Source organism: Zootoca vivipara, chromosome 16, assembly GCF_963506605.1.
Source record: "Zootoca vivipara chromosome 16, rZooViv1.1, whole genome shotgun sequence".
Classification (NCBI taxonomy): Eukaryota; Metazoa; Chordata; class Lepidosauria; order Squamata; family Lacertidae; genus Zootoca; species Zootoca vivipara.
In genome coordinates this window covers 38,064,365-38,083,884 of record NC_083291.1, presented here as the reverse complement: position 1 = coordinate 38,083,884, position 19,520 = coordinate 38,064,365, and the positions used below count along the sequence as shown (strand labels likewise).

The 19,520-nt window shown below is 48.4% G+C and overlaps 1 protein-coding gene and 1 pseudogene across 2 annotated transcripts; one reads left to right on the top strand and one right to left on the bottom strand.

Moving 5' to 3' along the window:
* Window positions 1–940: 940 nt before the first annotated feature.
* FAM3A (FAM3 metabolism regulating signaling molecule A) lies at window positions 941–17,378 on the bottom strand. Of its 2 annotated transcripts, none has more exons than XM_035140660.2 (10): window positions 17,187–17,378; window positions 13,330–13,451; window positions 12,985–13,095; window positions 9,578–9,601; window positions 6,479–6,602; window positions 6,215–6,273; window positions 6,065–6,115; window positions 4,721–4,805; window positions 2,154–2,280; window positions 941–1,859 (listed from the first exon to the last, which is right to left on the bottom strand). In XM_035140660.2, the coding sequence occupies exons 2-10, from the start codon at window positions 13,340–13,342 to the stop codon at window positions 1,764–1,766; spliced, it is 690 nt and encodes a 229-aa protein (XP_034996551.1). In that variant the 5' UTR covers window positions 13,343–13,451; window positions 17,187–17,378; the 3' UTR covers window positions 941–1,763. The 2 variants fall into 2 exon arrangements, with proteins under 2 accessions (XP_034996551.1, XP_060125238.1); XM_060269255.1 differs by having other exon boundaries at window positions 17,202–17,378.
* On the top strand, window positions 14,836–15,369 carry LOC118097611 (adenosine 5'-monophosphoramidase HINT1-like; annotated as a pseudogene).
* Window positions 17,379–19,520: the final 2,142 nt, after the last annotated feature.

Sequence of the window (19,520 nt, the reverse complement as noted above, 5' to 3'; positions counted from 1 at the left end):
AGTTACAGAGGACATCAGGCTTGTCCACCCTGCTGCTTGTCCTGTGCTTTCTAGGCATGGGTCCAAGTGGTTTTGCCTTTGCCCTCCCACTTTCCCCTGGAAATCCTACTCTTTAGCGCTCAATTGGAACAAAGGTGGTCCACAGAAAACCTGACTGCCATTTGTTCCAATTCAGGGCTAAACATAGGGTTTTCCTGAGGAAAGTGCTCACCATAACTTTGTGCGCAGTCTTACATTATGCTTGTGGTGATGAACAACCTTGGACAGGGTATATGTTGGGGAGAAAGCAGGGGAATAGGCGAGGGAGAAGATAGTAAGCCCAAATCCTGGAAAAGAGCTAGAGAACCTTTCCAGCTGTATTCACCTCTGGGCAACTCAGTTGTGTGCAAAGCCAGAGGCAAAAGTTAGCAGAGCAAATAATGTAAAGTTTTACCTTTGTACACTAGGCTCGTTTCTACTCACACTCTTCTTTGTTTTCCCTCCATCCAGGGAAGCAAGAGGCTTTATCAGAATCAAGGACACATTCTAGCCAGGCTAGACAAAAACATTCAAGGAGAGCACAAAACAAGACTAGAAGGGGGTAGGGCTGGGAAGAGTCCCAAGGGCCAGGCAGAGAAGCATTTGTCTTCGGTCCCTAAGGTTCCCCACCCCAGCTATTAAAAGAGCTGCAGTAGCCCAGGTTCAGACAAGGGTAGCATCCTTTCCTTCCAAGAATGTGTGAGCTGGGTCCTCCTACTGTGACAGGAAAGAAATTAGGATCCCACCCTGCAAGGGCAGATTAGGCATTATCTGCAGTGGAAGGCCAAAATGCTGGTTGCAGACCTCTACCTAAAGCAGGAATAGAAGAGTTTACAAGAGTGCAATCACTCTCTTGGCCACTAATTGTCGATCCCAAGGGAACAGCACTGGTTCTGCTCTTGAAAGAATAACAACCAACAGCTGCTGTGCACATTGTTTATTGGAGATACCGTTTATCAACAAGTGTTCTGAAAAAAAGAAACTCAGCTTTGATTCCTTTCCACAACAATGCATGAACAGTGATCCAATTCCCATCACAGTTTAAGTACCAACATTGTCTTTCAGGAAACAGCAACTTGACATTTTTCAAAAGTTTCACCAAAACCATAAAAAGGATTGTCCTTAATACGCTTCCTCCTATATATTAGTGTCTGTAGTAGTGGAAGAACTAACCTAAACCACATAAACTATTGTAGAAAAGTAGTGGTCCCTTGAACACAGGAATGAGGAACATGTGGGCCTCCCAATGTAGTTGGGACTACAACTCCCATCACCCCCAACCACTGGCAGGGCTGACTGGGGCTGATGGGAGCTGGAGTCCAGCAACATCCAAAGGGCCACAGGTTCCCCACCATGTTAGCAGATCACTGTGGAAAAAGAAAGACTGTCACATAAATACGCTCGCTTCCTCTGAGCACAGGTTCTGTGCAGAGGGCACCAATCTGCTCATCACATTCACAGCAACAGGCAAAGGGGAAGTAGGATGAGCTCTTCCAACCAAGAGCAAAATAAGGCACTAGGGGAGAGTTAGGGGTGGCCTCACATATACCTCACTTCTTTTCCCAAGGTTTCAGCTAGACGTGCCTTTTGGAAAGGAAAACTTGATTGCCTAGTTGAGGCAGAGGCTGCTGGAGAGAAGGAGAATGGATAGTTGCCACCATATAGGAAGACAACAACAGGTGGACAAGCAAGGACCTTTCGCCCACCACAAAAGATACCGCAGGCTTCAAGGAAACAGGTACCCGCTAGACCTCAGCAGTTCGCTGTGGAATGCAGCCCTCCATCTCAAGTGCTTCAGGCCAACCTTCATACTTGTTGGAGCTCTTTTTGTTCTTGACGTGCTATGAAAATAACGAAATCAGGGTTTACATGGATATTTCACACTCCTCTGCTTCCTCTCCCAGATTTTATATAAGGCAGAGGTAGATAACTTCCTGTCCTCCATATATTGTTGGACTCCACCTCCCATCAGTCCCAGTCACCATGGCCAATAAGTCAGAATCAATGGAAGTTGGAGACCCAACAATATCTGGAGTGCTTCAGTTTCCCTCATGTGTGAGCTAGTGATTTCAGGATTTCTCTGAAATACAGACATTTCAAGGTGACATCTGTGAAAAGGAAAAATGGTTCAGTACCTGTTCAAAAGGACTTTTGTTCTGCACCCCTTTGGCTCCTACAAAAACCCAGCTATCTCGAAAAGCTAGGTCTTTGGCAACCTTGCTGCCCAGTTCTGAGAAGATTTTACGGGTCTCCTCATTCATCCTAGAGGGAACAGAAAATGTGAGTAAACAAACCTCTGCTATTCACTCCTTTGGTCCCATCAACACAGTAAAACATTCTTCTTTCTGTTCAGTGTGGTGCCAAGAAACTATAGAGTTCCTGGGCTACAGAGCAAGACTTTCAACTGGAATTTCTTCTCCCATCTAAATGCTGTAGTGGTATGAGAAGTTGTACTTAAACACAAGTTATTCCTTCAGATGAAAAAGCCCTGTCCTGCACCAAGTCTGGCAATCTCCCTTTGATCCAATATCCAACGATGGGGAACCAGTGCCCCCACCATGTTTCTTGTCTACAACTACCATCATCCCCAACGACTGGCATGCTGGCTGGGACTGCTGGGAGTTGGGAGTCCAACAACACCGGGGGGCCCTGCTTCCCCATATCTGTCCTAAACCGTAATATAAAGCGACTATACTGTACCTGAATTTTCAAACCCTCTCTTATAAGCTTATTCATACATGCATGCCCATCATTTGGAAATTGCAGCATCAAGCGCCACACATTGCCTGTGCGGAGGAGTCATTACCAATCAGATGGAACGTTCCTATTTCATGTTACCATATTTCAAACACTTTTTGTCTTGTTTTTAACATGAGAGCCCCTGTGGCAACTTTACATTGAATGGTGGCATATAAGCATACCAAACATTTCTCAGGACATTCGGACACATGTGCTTGTTAACAGGCCCAGGCTGCATGTTCATCAAGGTGTGTTGAACCAAAGGTGAACTGTTCTGGAAGCTTTGCTAACACCACCTTGTTAGTTAAAATAATCTCACCATTAATTGGCAGTTGCTGAAGCAATGAGGTCATATATGTTTATATACACTTGCTTTGATATAAGCTAATTGGCTAGCTTTGATGTTATCCTTATCTGTGGGCTTGGGGTGCTGGGCTCTGAGCTCAGAAAGGGGAACTATCTGTAAGACTTGGGTATTTGCCACCTATGCTGTCATTTGGGCAGGTGAAGTCATAGACAAAGTAACACATGTTGGATGATATGGAGTTATGCAACTCCCGAGCGAAAGGGAGAAGTAACTTAAAAACCTTTAGAAGACATCTGAAGGCACCCCTGTATAGGAACTTTTTATTCTTTAATGTTATGTTATGTTTTTTTGATATATGTTGGAAGCTGCCCAGAGTGGCTGGGGCAACCCAGTCAAATGGGCACGGTATAAATAAAAATTGTTCCGGCACCTCTCACCACACCTCTGGCTCACAAGAAGACTCTCCCTGGAGTGCAAAGAGGACACCCTCTATGGGCAATGGAGAGGGTCTTCTCATGGGCCAGAGGTGCACCGGGGCTTTAATGAGGCTCTTCAACCTCCTGGGCTAACAGCTGAATGCGCGGGAAGAAGCCTCCCCTGCCTCAGCTCTGCAAGTCACCCTGTCTCTCCGGCTTGCACAAGCAAGCTGAAGGGACAGGGTAGCTTGCAGAGCAGACGCGCAGGGAAAAAGCTTCTCTGCTCATCTGCTCTTCCCGCTCCACAGAGTTGCCCTGCCCCTCCTGCTCGTGCATGGAAGCAGAAGGGATAGGGCAGCTTGCAGAGCAGACACACAGGGAGGCTCTACCCATTCACACAGCAGCCCTCCCACTGGTGCAGAAGCAGGAGGGACAGGGCAGCATTCCTGCACCTGTTTTTCTAGGAAAAAAAGCACTGTTTATATTCACTTGCTTTGATATAAGCTAATTGGCTTGCTTTGACGCTATCGTTATCTGTGGGTTTAGGGTACTGGGCTTTGAGCCCAGAAAGGGGAGCTATCTGTAAGACTTGGATATTTGCCACCTATGCCTTCATCTTGGCATGTGAAGTGATGGGAAATTCTAGACAAAGTGATGTATGCTGCTTTGTGTATAAAGAATGTGTGCACATTTGCTTGGGTGCAGACAAGCCATCTCCCTGCTGTGATGTCTATCTCGAACATGTAACAGCTAGGAAGACCTGGCAGGCTGTAAGTCTACTCCTTTCTTTAATAAAGCACTCTGGTGTTTTTGGCATCCTTCTTCAGGATACCTGCATTCAACCACTCCCATGAGCCCTCCTTTGGGCCAGTGGTTTAGGACACAAAGGCTGAGTAACCAAAGAATAAGTAATCAAGCCATGGGCATGCAGGTCTGAATAAGCCCCCAGTGGCCCCCATGATAGGATAGACCACCCTCTCAGTCCTCTGAAGGAGACCAACTTTGGATCTCAGAGTCTCAAATGCTAGGCATCCAAAAACAGATGCAACGAACGGCTGTCTTTTCTCAATACACTCCCAATTTTATTCGAGTACCTGTTAAGAGGGGGATTCCCCAGCCTCCCCAACAACAGCTTTACATTAGTTTTATATAAGTTAGGTAACTTCCTTTCAGGTTGAGTACATTTTTACTGCATGAGTTGAGCGTAACCTGTGCTGGCTGTGCCCCTGTTAACACTCACTTTGTGGCAGGATCATCGTATGAGGCCACAAACACCAGCGTCCCCTCATGCAGTGGCCGGAGAAATTTTAACAATTCATTCACATCTGGAAGAGTAGGGAGAGAGGGAGAGAATGGAAGGAGATCTCAGAGCAACTGTTCCTCCTAAGTGTCATAGAGCAAAGGCTTGCATAAATGCTACAATTATGCAGAAGTGCAATTCTGCAGAAATGGTGGCATAGGGTGTAGGATTCAGCATTATGAAAAACTTAACTTTAAAAACCCCAAAGTGGTTGGGGCAGATTTGCTCCAAAGTACAGGTGGGCAATGCCTGCTGAATTATTAGATGATAGAAGGGTGGCTGGACACAATTCTCAGAGGTTAGGTGTGAGGTTTCAGCACTCTGCTTAACCTCTAGCCCTTCCCCAGTACAGTGGAACCTCGGGTTGTGAACGTGATCCGCGTGGGAGACACGTTCGCAACCCGCAGCACCGTGTCTGCACATGCTGTGATTCGGTGCTTTTGCGCATGCGCAAGGCGCGATTTAGCGCTTCTGCGTATGCGCCGAAACCCGAAAGTAACCCGTTCCGGTACTTCCGGGTTCGGCGCGTCCGTAATCTGGAAACGTGCAACCCGCAGCGATCACAACCCGAGGTATGACTGTACTAGCGGAGACAAATTAGGAATACATTGTGCAAAAAAGGGTGTAAGCATCAACACAGAAAATATGCAAGTGTGATCAATGTGCAAAGCAATTATTTTATGGCTATGACCCCCAAAATCTGTTCCTTACAAGGGATGCCGTCCACATCATCAATATGTTGCAATCTGGATGTGCCCTCTTGTTGCATTTACAGCATCTTGACCTTTGAGGAGCCTACAGCACATGCATTTGTGCTAGGTCTTCTGCTTGACCCAGGGCCAATTCCCGCCATCAAGCATCCAGAGTTGTGCTGGGTGTCAAAGCACATTCTGTTCTCCTTTCACGTCCAGTATGCACCAGCATCACAAGCTGTTTCCACAGCCTCAGGTGCCCCTGTTCACACAGACCTAGCCTGAAAATCCATCCACTGTTGTTCCGCCCCCTGCCCAGAGCTCTTGGCCTGGTGAAAAAGCAGTATAGAGCGACAGCAACCCTATGCTACAGCCTCTTCTTAGGCAGCTTCCATCTTCTGTAATCCAGTGCATGTTAGTCAACATGGCAACCTTCCTTGAAATTATTTTGCCTTCCTCCAAATCCAAAGGCTGCCTGTGCCCCCATAACCATATTGGAACACATCCTTAAGATTTCTCAAATAATCCCTGTATCTCCCCTTCTTTTTGCCCCACCTTGAGTACCAAACTCCTACCAACACAGCACACTCACCTCCTGCCCACATGTCAAAGAACTTTGCATCAATCAGTTCTCCATTCACCCCTGCAAAGCAGAGCAGAACAGGACAGGGTTGGTGACTAGTTTTTATGTTGCCCTACAACATCATCATTCATACCCACCACCCTCAAAAGCCCACCTTACCATTCACCAGTGCAACGTTCAGGCCCCGACCTACATTGTTCTTCACACTGCTCATTAGCCTGAAAGGAAGATCAGGGCTGGTCAGGAAATGTCCCATCAAGAGATCTAAGTGAGACTAGAGTGGGGTCACATCTGGTTGGTAAGGCCTTCTCCTAGTTTCTTCCCCCACTCCAATAGCCACCCATAGGGGATTGCACCTGAGCATTCAGGTTGGTTACAGCAGGGCTTTGAGAGCCACAGTCCTCCTCAGTGGCAAAGACTCACATTTTATCCTCAAGGCAGATCTTGGGCCCAATGACATTAGCTGCACCGCTCATGATCCGGAAGGCGAACGAGTTGTCTGGGCAGGCCCGAGGAAGGCCACACTTGTACTTCTTAGGCCTAGGTTCTAAGTAGACAGCAAAGAAGAAATGCTAAAGCCCCGCCGTTACAAGTACCCTTTTGCGCCAAACAGGATGCTTTCTTGCACTGTCAAGAGCTGGGCAATCTGTGGACTCCAATTCCCATCAGCCCCAGGCAACACGGTCAATGGTCAAGGATGAGAATCCAGCAACATCTGGAGGGCCACAGGTTCCCCAACCCCACACTGCTGCATTGCTCCTAACTGCTGGCGGCCAGGGGAGGCATGACAGTGCTTTAGTCATCCAGCCCCAAGATACAGCAGTGAACATCACCTAAAAGATCCTGCCCATGTTATACATTATAATAATGGAATTCCTGGGGCAATCCTCTCTGGGAATGTGATTCTGTGATGGCTGCCAATGCCACAGGGCTAAGTGATGCTTTTTGTCTCACTCCTCCCCAAGCAGGCTGACTTGTGCTTTCTTTTGCTTTTCTCACTGCGAGAGTGACCATCCTGCCCGCCCCCCCCCAACATTCCAGCAAGGGAAAAAAAAGAAGGGACAGCAGAGGGGGAATAACAGAGGCAATGGGTTAGGACGAGGAATGCAGTACAACAAGGCAAGTAAGTTTTAAGATAAAACTAGACAAGAAAGATAAAAGGCTTAAGAGTTGACCAGGCAAAAAAAAATGCCAAGAGAGGCAAGTGTAACTAATTTGAACTTGGGCAAGGCAGGGTGGAGCCTCCTCTACCTGCCTCAGTCTTCAAAGCTGCATCAATCAACCCTACCTGTCTTGAGGGAGACACCCCAGGTCTGGACATCCCCCTTCCACTGATAGCCACTTTTTGACCAGCTGAAGGAAAGCTGTTGCCAGGAACTGAAGGAGACTTTTCCATGGAACTGGCAACAGCTCTCCAAGATGCTGGGTTGTGGATTTTCCTGACATCAAAGCAAACATTATTTAAAACCCAAAGATGGAAGAAAGTTACATGGAAAGCACGTGCTCTATGACTGAACTGTGATAACACTTCTTCTTCTGACAGCTAGGGCAGGCCAGGATCTTCCCTTAAAGTAGGGATGAGGCTTTCTGGATGTTCCTTTTGGACTCCAGCTCCCATCAGTTCCCCAGCCAGCATGGCCAAAAGCAGAAAGTTGGTAACAAGTCTTGCTTTCAACAGGCCTTCACATGCTCCACTGTACTATCCTCTACTTCCACCCTCTCAGCTCATCTGAACTCACTGCGGCGTCTACTGTTGCTGCCTGCTTGCTCTGCCGTGACCACTCTGATCTCATCAAGCATGCTGAGCAATTCTTGGCGAATAGCCCGAGGACATTGAGGTAAACCAGTATTTTCTAGGGATGGCAAAACACACACAAAGAGCCAGAGGAGATGCACAAGTAAAAGTGATGTGGAACCCTCATTTCCCACTTAGCCTAAACAAGCAGGGATGGGCAACCTGTGACCCTCTAGATCAAAGCTTTCCAAACCGCGTGTCATGACAAGTTAGTGTGTCAGCGTGTCACAAGAATGCTCCTTGTGCTCCTCCCAGGGCTGGAAAGGGGTTAGTTTAACCTCTGGTTTGCTAGTAAAGCTGTATTACTGTGTTGCAAAATGATGCATGTAAAAAATGTGTCACCAACATGAAAAGTTTGGAAAACTCTGCTCTAGATGCTGTTGGAGTCCAATGCCCACCAGCCCCAAGCAGCATAGCCAATGACTAGGGATGATGGGAGTTGGAGTTCACAGTAATAACAAATTTTATTTATACGCCGCCCTCCCCAGCCAAGACCGGGCTCAGGGCGGCTAACACCAGATATAAAACAATTGATTAAAATACAGCTTAAAAACAAGATTAAATACATTAAAATGCAGCCTCATTTCAATAGAAACTCAAATCAAAAACTGTTTGGGGAAGAAAATGTCAAGACTTCACCAGGCCAACTATCCAAACTGGTCCTACGTGGGCCAGAAAAAAGTCAGGGAAGTCCCCAAATATGAGCTCCATCACAGAAAAAGGAAAGGCCAGGCAGAACAACTCTGTCTTACAGGGTCTGCTGAAAGAAATTAGATCCCACAGGGCCCTGGTCTCATGAGACAGAGTGTTCCACCAGGCCAGTGTTGAAAAGGCCCTGGCTCTGGTTGAGGCTAATCTTACTTCCTTAGGGCCCGGGACTTCTAGGGTGTTGCTATTTATGGACCTTAAGGTCCTCCACGGGGCATACCGGGTGAGGCGGTCCCATAGGTACGAGGGTCCTAGGCCATGAAGGGCTTTAAAGGTCAAAACCAGCACCTTAAATCTGACCCTGTACTTCACCGGGAGCCAGTGCAGCTGGAAAAGCACTGGATGAATATGCTCCCATGGTACAACATAATCTCTCCTGAACTGGTCACCACAAACTCATTTCCTACCACAGTGGAGTGGAGTGGGAGTCACTACCACCACATCTGCTGCTAAGGGAAATTAATGATTCCACTTTATCTTAAGATATACTGTACCACAAACCCACCCCAAACTCAACCCCACTCTATCAGACAGCTACTGAGAACTGCAATACAGCACATAACTGTCCTAGACAGCACAGATAGTTGCCAATGAAGACTTTTCTCTGCCACCCCCTTAATTTCTGTGTGCATTTTGTTTGGTCTCCCACCACTGCTTGGTAGTTGGTGCTACAGGACAAACTATATGTCCCTCAGCTGGTGATGCTGTTTGATGGGCTATGATGAAATAAATTGCCTCATTTCCCCCTGAGCGATTTCCTTGCTTTCTTTTTGCCTTCTCCTTGATCCAAAGTGACAACCAGCACTGTGAAACAAGCAGGATCTCTCTGGTTTATCTCAGTTGCACTATGGGAAGTTTAAAAAGTATATCCATTAAGTGGCTGAACAGTTCAACACAGTTTCAGAGTGCCCAAGCTCCAAGACCTGTGTTGCTCCCAACAAAGTCAGAGTGAATGATGAGTTTGCAAACCGGGTGTGTGTTAGTGTAGACCCCATGAGAATGTAGCCAAAGCCATCTACCTGATGTAGGAGGATTCTCAGGACCTGCAAGGAAGCAAAGAAACAGCTGTATCAGCAAGATCCACTACAGATCTATCACTTGTGCCTTGCCTCATCACTTCGAGGATGTAGCAGCAATATGTCAAGATTAATATTACTTTACTCCTCAAAACACCCCAACAGGGCAGGTGCCAAAGCACTGAAATAAAACCTCTTCAGTTTATTTATTTAAAATATTTTATCCCACCCATCAATACTAGGTCAGGAGATATATATAAAATCATAAGGCTTGGAGGCCACAGGTTTCCCACCCCTACTCTGAATAGTAAAATTTAATTATGTCAGTTAAAAAAAAAACACCATATGGGATGGCTCCTGCATTTCCACACTATAAGCTGTGATAAAGGGCGGTATATAAATCAAATGAATAAATAAATAAATAAATAAATAAATGTGATCAAGTTTGACACTATCCACTTCAACATGGGTCTTCAGAGTCCACATCCATACTTCAGGGATTAGGAACCTGTGGCTCTCCAGATGTTGGACTACAACTCCTATCAGGCTTGGCTACTGACTATACTGGCTCAGGCTGATGTGAGGTGGAGTCCAACAACATCTGGAGGGCCACAGGTTCCCCATCTTTCTCCTACATTGTCACAAAGCTCACTCAGTGACCCTAGGTCCATCACTTTCTGTCTGATCCAACCCAGACTTGTAAACAAGCTCACAAAAAGTTATAAGCATTCAAAATTTCTTAGTAGCCTGCTGGGGATTTGCAGTGGAGGAATTTAGAGGTCCAGCTCTGAGGGCCTTCGGGCGGTTTTCCCTCCCTGCGAGAAGTGAGGTTACAGGGAACCAGTCGGAAGACCTTCTCGGTAGTGGCGCCCTCCCTGTGGAACGCCCTCCCATCAGATGTCAAGGAAATAAACAAATATCTGACTTTTAGGAGACATCTGAAGGCAGCCCTGTTTAGGGAAGTTTTTAATGTTTGATGTTTTATTGTGCTTTTAATTCTGTTGGGAGCCACCCAGAGTGACTTGGGAAACCCTTATCCTATACAATAATGTCCATGTTGTCCCTGCGTCCAGATGTCCCGTGTGTCCCTGGGGTACTGCGCATGTCCCCCAGAGACACAGGGATTGGACGGAGGGACAACCAGGGACACAGGGATTGGACCCGTGCTCTCGGGACACAGGGAACAGCCAACTGCCGCTCCGCCAACCGCCGCTCCGAAGCCCAGTCTCATGCTGGAGGTGCGCGGTGAGGCGGCGGGGGAGAGAAGCGCTCCCCCCCCCGGCAGCCTTGCCGCACACCTCCGGCATGGGACGGCGCTTCCTCGGGGAACCCGAGGAAGCCGAAGCGGCAGCGGGCGCGGAGGGAGGCCCGCTTTGGCTTGGCAGCGGCGGGAAGAAGGGGAGGAATTCCTCCCCTTTTTCCCGCCGCCGCCAAGCCAGTCCCGGAGCCGAATTGCGGCGCGGCGGGGTTTTTCGCCGTTTGCCTCCCCCTCGAGGGAAGGCAAACGGCGAAAAGCCCCCGCTGCGGACTGGCTTGGCGGTGGCGGGAAGACCCGCCACCGCCAAGCCAGTCCCGGAGCCGAATTGCGGCGCGGCGGGGTTTTTCGCCGTTTGCCTCCCCCTCGAGGGAAGGCAAACGGCGAAAAGCCCCCGCTGCGGACTGGCTTGGCGGTGGCGGGAAGACCCGCCACCGCCAAGCCAGTCCCGGAGCCGAATTGCGGCGCGGCGGGGTTTTTCGCCGTTTGCCTCCCCCAGGGGAAGGCAAACGGCGAAAAGCCCCCGCTGCGGACTGGCTTGGCGGTGGCGGAAACATCCCGCCACCGCCAAGCCAGTCCCGGAGCCGAATTGCGGCGCGGCGGGGGTTTTCGCTGTTTGCCTCCCCCAGGGGAAGGCAAACGGCGAAAACCCCCCGCTGCGGACTGGCTTGGCGGTGGCGGGAAGACCCGCCACCGCCAAGCCAGTCCCGGAGCCGATTTGCGGCGCGGCGGGGTTTTTCGCCGTTTGCCTCCCCCAGGGGAAGGCAAACGGCGAAAAACCCCCACTGCGGACTGGCTTGGCGGTGGCGGGAAGACCCGCCACCGCCAAGCCAGTCCCGGAGCCGAATTGCGGCGCGGCGAGGTTTTTCGCCGTTTGCCTCCCCCAGGGGAAGGCAAACGGCGAAAAGCCCCCGCTGCGGACTGGCTTGGCGGTGGCGGGTCTTCCCGCCACCGCCAAGCCAGTCCCGGAGCCGAATTGCGGCGCGGCGGGGTTTTTCGCCGTTTGCCTCCCCCTCAGGGGAAGGCAAACGGCGAAAAGCCCCCGCTGCGAACTGGCTTGGTGGTGGCGGGAAGACCCGCCACCGCCAAGCCAGTCCCGGCAGGCCGCTTCCTCTAGCGCCCGTTTTTAAACGGGCTAAAATCCACTAGTTATTAATAAGCTCTGTATATTCTCCAGCATTTCTACACTAGGCATGAAGGAGACAGCTCCCCCCCCCACACACCTCAGCAGCCTGCTTGGGTTACAAAAATTAGCAAGGCAGGGAAAGGGGGGGAATAAATAAACTGCATTGGAACAGTAAGTGCAAATTCTGCAGAAGTCAAATAATTAGTACTCTTGGAATTATTCATTAGAGTAACATCTCATGTCTGAGAAAGTAAGTGTGAAAACATCAGCAGAAAATAAATTGCACTCATTAAATGTGAGAAGATTTTGCCATGATGGAGCTTCTGTACTCCCTCTGCTTTAAGCCTAATTTCTCTTCTAAAGTCACGTTATAGGCACAGAGACTTTAGTGACCCTGTGACTGGGCTCCATAAAGGTCTCCAAACTCACTTCTTGCTTAGGGCCATGTAGGGCTAGCCCAAGACACTGAAACACTCACAGATACAATATGCTCATAGCACAGTGGAACTTTCTCTGCAGCTCACCATGCAGCCCTCATGGACCAGATGACAAGCATGAAATGAATGAAGGCAGGGGCCTTCTCCCCTTCTCCGTCCCTAGCAGCTGGTATTTAGAGCTACACTGTCTGAAAAGTTCCACTTGGATCTCATGGCTAATAGCTCTTACTAGACCTATGTAATGCTAATCTAAAAATAATCCTAGCCTTCCAGTTATTCTGCTGCCAGTTCCACACAGCCACCTCTAGATCAGATATGAAGAACCTGTGGCTCTCCAGAGACTGTTGAACTCCAACTTCCATCAGCCTCAACCAGCATAGCCAATGGCCAGGGATGCTCTAGGTTTAACAACCATAGTTGCCATCTTTCTTCTTTTCCAGAACCCAACAACATGGCTGGGAGTGAAGCATGGAGAAGCAGGCACAGGTAAGGCAGTGGCAGCTGTAAAGGCAACTGTCCCACCATGACCCAGTGCTCCAACCCTTCCCCACCATAGCCCATCATCCCCCCTCCTAGCTGTTCTGGTTCTTACTCCTGAGGAACTGCTGCAGGCGAGAGAAGCCACTCTGGGTACCCAACAAGATGCTGACAAGGATCCAGGTCAGTCCTGCTGTCAAGACGATCACAACAACACGAAGGGGACCTGAGATGGTTAAGACAGACAAAGTCAGATCTGCAACAACACCAGCAAACCCCTGAAGGATTGAACCTAACTGCCGCCATAATGCAGTCCTTGCTACTATATCTTTCCCTTGTTGTCCCAGGAGCTTAAGGGCTCCAAAGGGCATATCTTATATCACTGGCTAAGTGCTGCAATTCTGTGTCTTAACCAAATCTAAATGTGTCCTTTTTTTGCTTCTTTCAAACTAAAACTCACCTGCTAGTCTCATGGCCCCTTGAGGGTGTCCGGAACCAGCGACAATCCAATGCTACTAGGCTCCTGAAGTGCCAGGGCGGGTGAGGAATTCTGAGATGGGTTAGTCACATGCACCCTTCAAACTACAGAGATCAGAAATGGTAATCTGAATCAGCCCAAAGAATTTTTAAAAAGCAAACAGCCCATCCTGTAGTCTGCACTACTCTAAAAGACATAAACATAAAAATGTCAAACAAATATTAAAGTACTACTTTCACAGCACCCAACAAGACAACCGAGATAACAACCTTGTACTATTTCCAGACTACGGGCCATTTCATACATTTACACAGCAACAAACCCTGGTTTGCCCTCTCAGCAGGGAGCCACAGTCAAACCCAATTTTAATTTTATTTGAAATAGATTTATTCTGCCAAAACAGTCAATACATGCCCCTGTGGTGGCAAACCATTAAAAATAATTTATGTACTGATAAATGAATGTGTAAAAAACCAAAAGCCTCAAAACTGTTTTGAGGCTTTTTCTTACAATCAAGGGGCATACCTGTATATATAAATTTTATGAAATGAATAAATAAAATATATCAACATCAGACTGCATAAAAAAACCCCATCAACCCACAGGGAAGGGGAACCTGTACCCTCCAGGTGTAGTTGGACTACAATTCCCATCATTATTGCTTTATTGCTTTTATATCACAAATAGGTAGGTTCTCCCCCTCAGTTAATCCCAACAACCCTGTGAGGTAGGTTAGGTTGAGAGGGAGTGACTGGCCCAAGGTCACCCAGTGAGCTTCATAGCCAAGTGGGGATTGGAACCTGGGTCACCCAGGTCCTAGTCTGATACGCAAACCACTACACCTCACTGACTGGTGGCCATGCTGGCTGCTGCTAAAGATGATGGAGCTGGCGTCCAACATCTGGAGGACACTAAGTCCCCCAACCCTGTGCCAAACCAATTATCCAAATACTCTTCTAAAAATGAATAGTTTTCATTAACCTCCTAAGTATTTAGACCAACCAGGGGAAGGAATTCCATTTCTGGAACATCACAACTCTCAATCATGTTGTTGCCAACCATAAAGGGACTACAATTATACCCACCAATTCCTCAATGGCGTAGGACTGACAAACTGATCTGGCTTTCCCTGACCTCAGAAGCACCTGGAAATCATAGCATCTCACTGCTTTCTGAGTGACTTGGGAGCTAGACACAAATTCATGGCGAGACCCCTGCCTACTCTAGTCCCAGACTCTGTCCTTTTGGTTATGTTGCAACAGGATGAAATGTCTCATCCTTGCCTTCTACCCCAGCTCCAAACTGGGAGGGGGGGGAGGAGTTCATCCTTGGACCTGTATTAGTGTCAGAAGCATTTGTTGCACCCCTAAAGGCAGCATGACAGAAACGAGTTTTTCATTCTTTCTCTCCAGCTCAAAGCTACTAAGCCAACATTTGCGTACCCCTCAAACATATGAAAAGTGAGCAGGTGAGGCGGTGGGGAGAGCAATGGCCAACAAGATCAGCAAAGCACATGTGGTGCAGCCAGGCAGAAACACAATCTTCGGGAAGTTCACCCACAAAGAGATCCCTGGGAAGATCATCTTCAAGGACGAGAAGTGCCTTGCCTTCCGTGACATTTCCCCACAAGTTCCAGCCAATTTCCTAGTGGTTCCCAAGAAGCTTATTGCTCAGTTATCTCAAGTACAAAATTCTGATGACGCTCTTCTTGGATACTTAATTATTGTGGGCAATAAATGTGCAACTCAATTAGGCCTGACGAGGGGATACTGAATGGTGGTAAATGAAGGGCCAGATGGTGGTCAGTCTGTCTAACAAGTGCATCTCCATGTCCTTGGACATGTCAGATGGGTTGGCCTCCAGATTAAGAAGGTGGGGAAGAAAGAATGTTGCCCCCAAACTCCCTTAACAAATGTTTTCAAAACCCAACTATGATCAGTAACTTAAAATTTCCTGTGGAGTACAATTGAAGTTGTGCAATTATTGGTCAATAAAGTTACAAGCATGCTAACTCATAAAAAACCCCTGAAAAAGTACAATAGTATGTCCAATAGGACTTCCTCTTAAACCTGTAAGGCAGGTTTGGATGTATACAGGTAAAGTCTCCAGATACCCAAGATCCTAGCTAGTCTCCATGGGACTTAGTCAAATATCAGTGGGTTTGGATTGAAGGTCAACATAAGCCCAAGAATTGCACCTGACAACTTATCCGTAACCAGTGCAGCTCCTTCAAAGTAGGCATTATACTACAAGACTTCAAGATAGGAGTTTTGCACCTACATTTTTTTTTATCAGTTGTAACTACTGGACACTTTCCAATCTCAAAGTAAACACAGCAGGAATGTCTTTGTCCTGTTTAAAAATCCAACACATTAAGAGGGCTTCAGCAAGTCACCATGGTAAGATGTTTTACAACTGAGATGCAGTGACTGAGGAATGTCCCAGAAATGTTGTCAAACCACACACTGGACAGCAGTGAGGCCTGGTCTACAGCAAAACGAAGTAGTAGGATGGATTGTAGCCCTTTTGGTGGGGGCAATGTTTTGAATACTCTCCCACATTAAACAAAAAACAGGTGCACAGTAGACTGTGAGGGAGACCTGGGCTAGAACTCTCCCCCCCCCATTCTGCTAGGTTTTTTAGGTTGTTTCTGTTCACTTGCTTGTTTACATTGGAGAGTTTGGGGGAAAGAATGTGGCTTCTGGCCTATTGACTGAAGTGGTACAATGCATTACAAAACCTCAGAATTCTCTATCACCCTCTCATTCTGCTGCCTGTCTGTAGACCAGGCTTGAAGTGGCTTCCACTGTATATTAGCAACATTGGCCTAGGGTTCAAGTTCCGACCTACACTATGATCTTTCTGGTCACAGGACCTTGGCTAATCCTGTTCCTCTCTGCTCCACATCATCATTTGTCCTCAAAAGCCACAGGGGCAAAACAAGATAAGCACCTCAAAGAAATTGCACAATACTGTAGTTAATAACAATCCCCTGAATTCTATGGAGTTGAATTGGCCTCAAAATCTTTCCTGAGCCCAGGATATGGTGGTGGGGCCTGCCCTGCCACAATTGCCATGAGTGAACCGCTCCTTGTTTGACCCTGGGGCTCTTTTCCTTTTAATCTGCCCTGGATCACCTCTCTCCCTACAGCTTCGGGGCTGGGGAGCAAAATGATCCACTCATCGCTCGACACTGGAAGGGAATCTGTCACATACATACACACAGAGAGAGAATTTAAAGCTGCTCGGATTTCCCTCCAAGCTGGACCTTTGGGGCAGCGGAGCTCAACCCCCCATCTTGTTCTTCAACCCTCCCCACGTTACTCTAAAATAAACCTTAAAAAAAAAAAAGTTCCCCCTCCCTCCCCTCAGGTGACAGACGGGCCCCGAACCTTTAACAGCTGCACGGGCGGCAGATGCGCAGCTCCTGAAGCCCATAGCTGCCAAGTTTTCCCTTTTCTCGCGAGGAAGCCTATTCAGCATTAGGGAAAATCCCTTAAAAAAAGGGATAACTTGGCAGCTATGCTGAAGCCTCCTTCCCGCCCGCCAGTCGCTACGCAGAACATGCTGCAGGGAAGCGAGACCTGTTGCACTTCTGCCTGCCGCGCCCCTGGAAATGCGCCCCTGGCCCTCATCGGGAGAGAAGACAGCTCCCCCCGTTACTTTCGCTCGACCGAGACCATCCACCGACAACCCCTCGCCCTCTCCCACTCGCACCCACTCGCGCACCCCCGTCCCTTCTGCCCGCCCCCCCCCAACCAGCCCCCTCGTCTCATCGCGCGCGCCTCTCTTCCCCCCAACCCCCCCCCGCGCCAGGTAAAGTCCAGCGGCCCACATACTCGACTCCCCCGCACAGCGATCTCCTCCTCATGGCGCCCCTCGATTACCGCCCTCAGGCGCCGGCCTGGAAAAGCGCCTCTGAGACTGAGGCCTCCGAATCCCGTCGCTCCTGCGCCGCCTCACTCGGCTCCGGCCTCCAGCGGGATCTTCCTGCTACTGTAGCTCGTCGGCGGCAACGGCTCCTCCCGCCGGCTCCACCCAGCGCCCCGGGGCAGCCGGCGCAGGCAGCGGAGGCTTCCTTTCAGACGCGGTCCCTCCCGCCGACCTGCGCCAGCTCCACGGAGCGGCGCCCATAACACCACCTGCTTCTGACGGGACCATCAGCCATGGGAGGCCTGAGAGCGGGAGTCCTGGGGCAGCTGCTCCCCCACCTCACCTGAGGCTGCTGCTACCTGTGCGCCCTGAGGGAAGGCGGGAGGGACGGCGCCCAGGCTGGGGAGGACGCCAATGCTGGCTTGAGAGGTCTCCGTCTCTCGACATTTTATATTACGTATAATAAGTAAAAAGGCAGTAAAAAAAATTCAATAAATGTTGATAAGTCGCATTGCTTACATAACAGCTGTTGTTGCAGAAAAAAATGGGGGGAGGGGTGTTTGGCTTTTGCTGCCCAATTCCCCAAGGGACTGAGTCCCCTAAGTCCATGATGGGTCAGAGATGAATGGATGGAGGCAAGATCCATAGAAAGCAAGGCAGATCTTTATTTTTTTCTGTTGCAACAGATTCCCCCCCACCTTCTTGCAAGGAGGTGAACAACCCAGAACAAAAGTGTGCAGGAACCTTTAAAGACTTTAGACCAGGCATCCCCAAACTTCAGCCCTCCAGATGTTTTGGACTACAATTCCCATCTTCCCCAACCACTGGTCCTGTTAGCTAGGGATCATGGGAGTTGTAGGCCAAAACATCTGGAGGGCGCAGTTTGGGGATGCCTGCTTTAGATATTGCCTAACCCCTTAGCCAAAGACCACCCTCAAGCCATCATACCTACAGAAATTTGAGAGGCCATTATTTTGAGATGGTAAATGCTTTAGCTCTTGAATCCAGGTTACCCTATTCATGAACAAAATATGCCCTTAGGATTTGTAGGATTTGTAAGTGAAAGAACAATTGGAAAAGGTTTCTTTTCTGTAAAGGAAATAATTAGAATCATCAGGAGAGCCGAGATAGCTTTTTGGGATTGTTCTGTGTGCTAAAATAAGGTGCAATTTTCTCAGGGAACATTTCTTAAATTTTGAATGGTGAAGGATTGGTTTTCTGTGGAGTGTGTATCCTCCCTTTTAGGTTTGTGCAACCTAAAATTTTATAATGCTACCTACCTAATATATTGGAGGTATAGACGTGCACTGTGACATCTGGGTGACTCATGCTGAACTTTGTCAAATGTGTTGCAAGTTAAAGTATCAAACTCTTTCTAATCAGAACTAGACCGCTTTATTATACACATGCATTTAGGACTGTAGCTGGTGTTCGCTGCATTGTTTTATCCTCCAAAATTCAGATTTCATTTTTCACTGCAAGCTCAGTTTCAGTATTTTAAGGGGTCACCAGTGATAGGGCCAGGGGCAGCTATTTCACAATGTGGATTCCAGTGTGCAACAGCTGAGGAGTGGGGGGGGGTCCCTTGTTCACTTACTGCATCTTTGATGGCCAGGGGACAGGGAAGAGAGTCTCCAAAGTGAAAGGGAGTTTTAATGTAGGTTTGTACAGGGAAGAGGCAGTTCTGATTTAGTACCTAAAAGGGTAGGATACTCTTTTTCCAGTGAGGGCCACATTCCCTCAGGGATAATATGTTGGAGGCAGCATACTGACAGTGTGCAGGGCTAGAACTGTTGGTGGGCAAGGTGAGAAGTAAGCATATTTACCTGTGGTCTGGCACAGGTATTGAGAACCTGCAGCATTCTAAATATTTTTGAATTCCAACTCCCATCAGCTCTAGGCCACCAGGAGCCTTCTCTCTCTCCCCCACCCCCCACCTCCTGACCTGGCACCTACCGTACTTGCGTGCATGAGGCACAGATTGCCGCTGACCAGCACCAGGACGACTGCTGGGCCGGGGTACAAATCTAAGAAGAAACAAATCTGACACCAAGCATGGGTTGAAAGATTTGCCCTGTTTTACAATGGGAGCTTTAAACATGCATATCTTTATGAGGGCATTGTGGTTTTCACAAACATGGGAAAACCAAGACGCTTGAACTATTATCTACAATTTTTCTTTAAAATATAGCCAATAAATAATCTTCTATATTATAGCAATTCTCTTAGGGACAAGATTGTCTTGTCCTGTGTGTCCTGAAGAAGCTCATGCTGAACCCTGTTGGATGGATTACAATTAA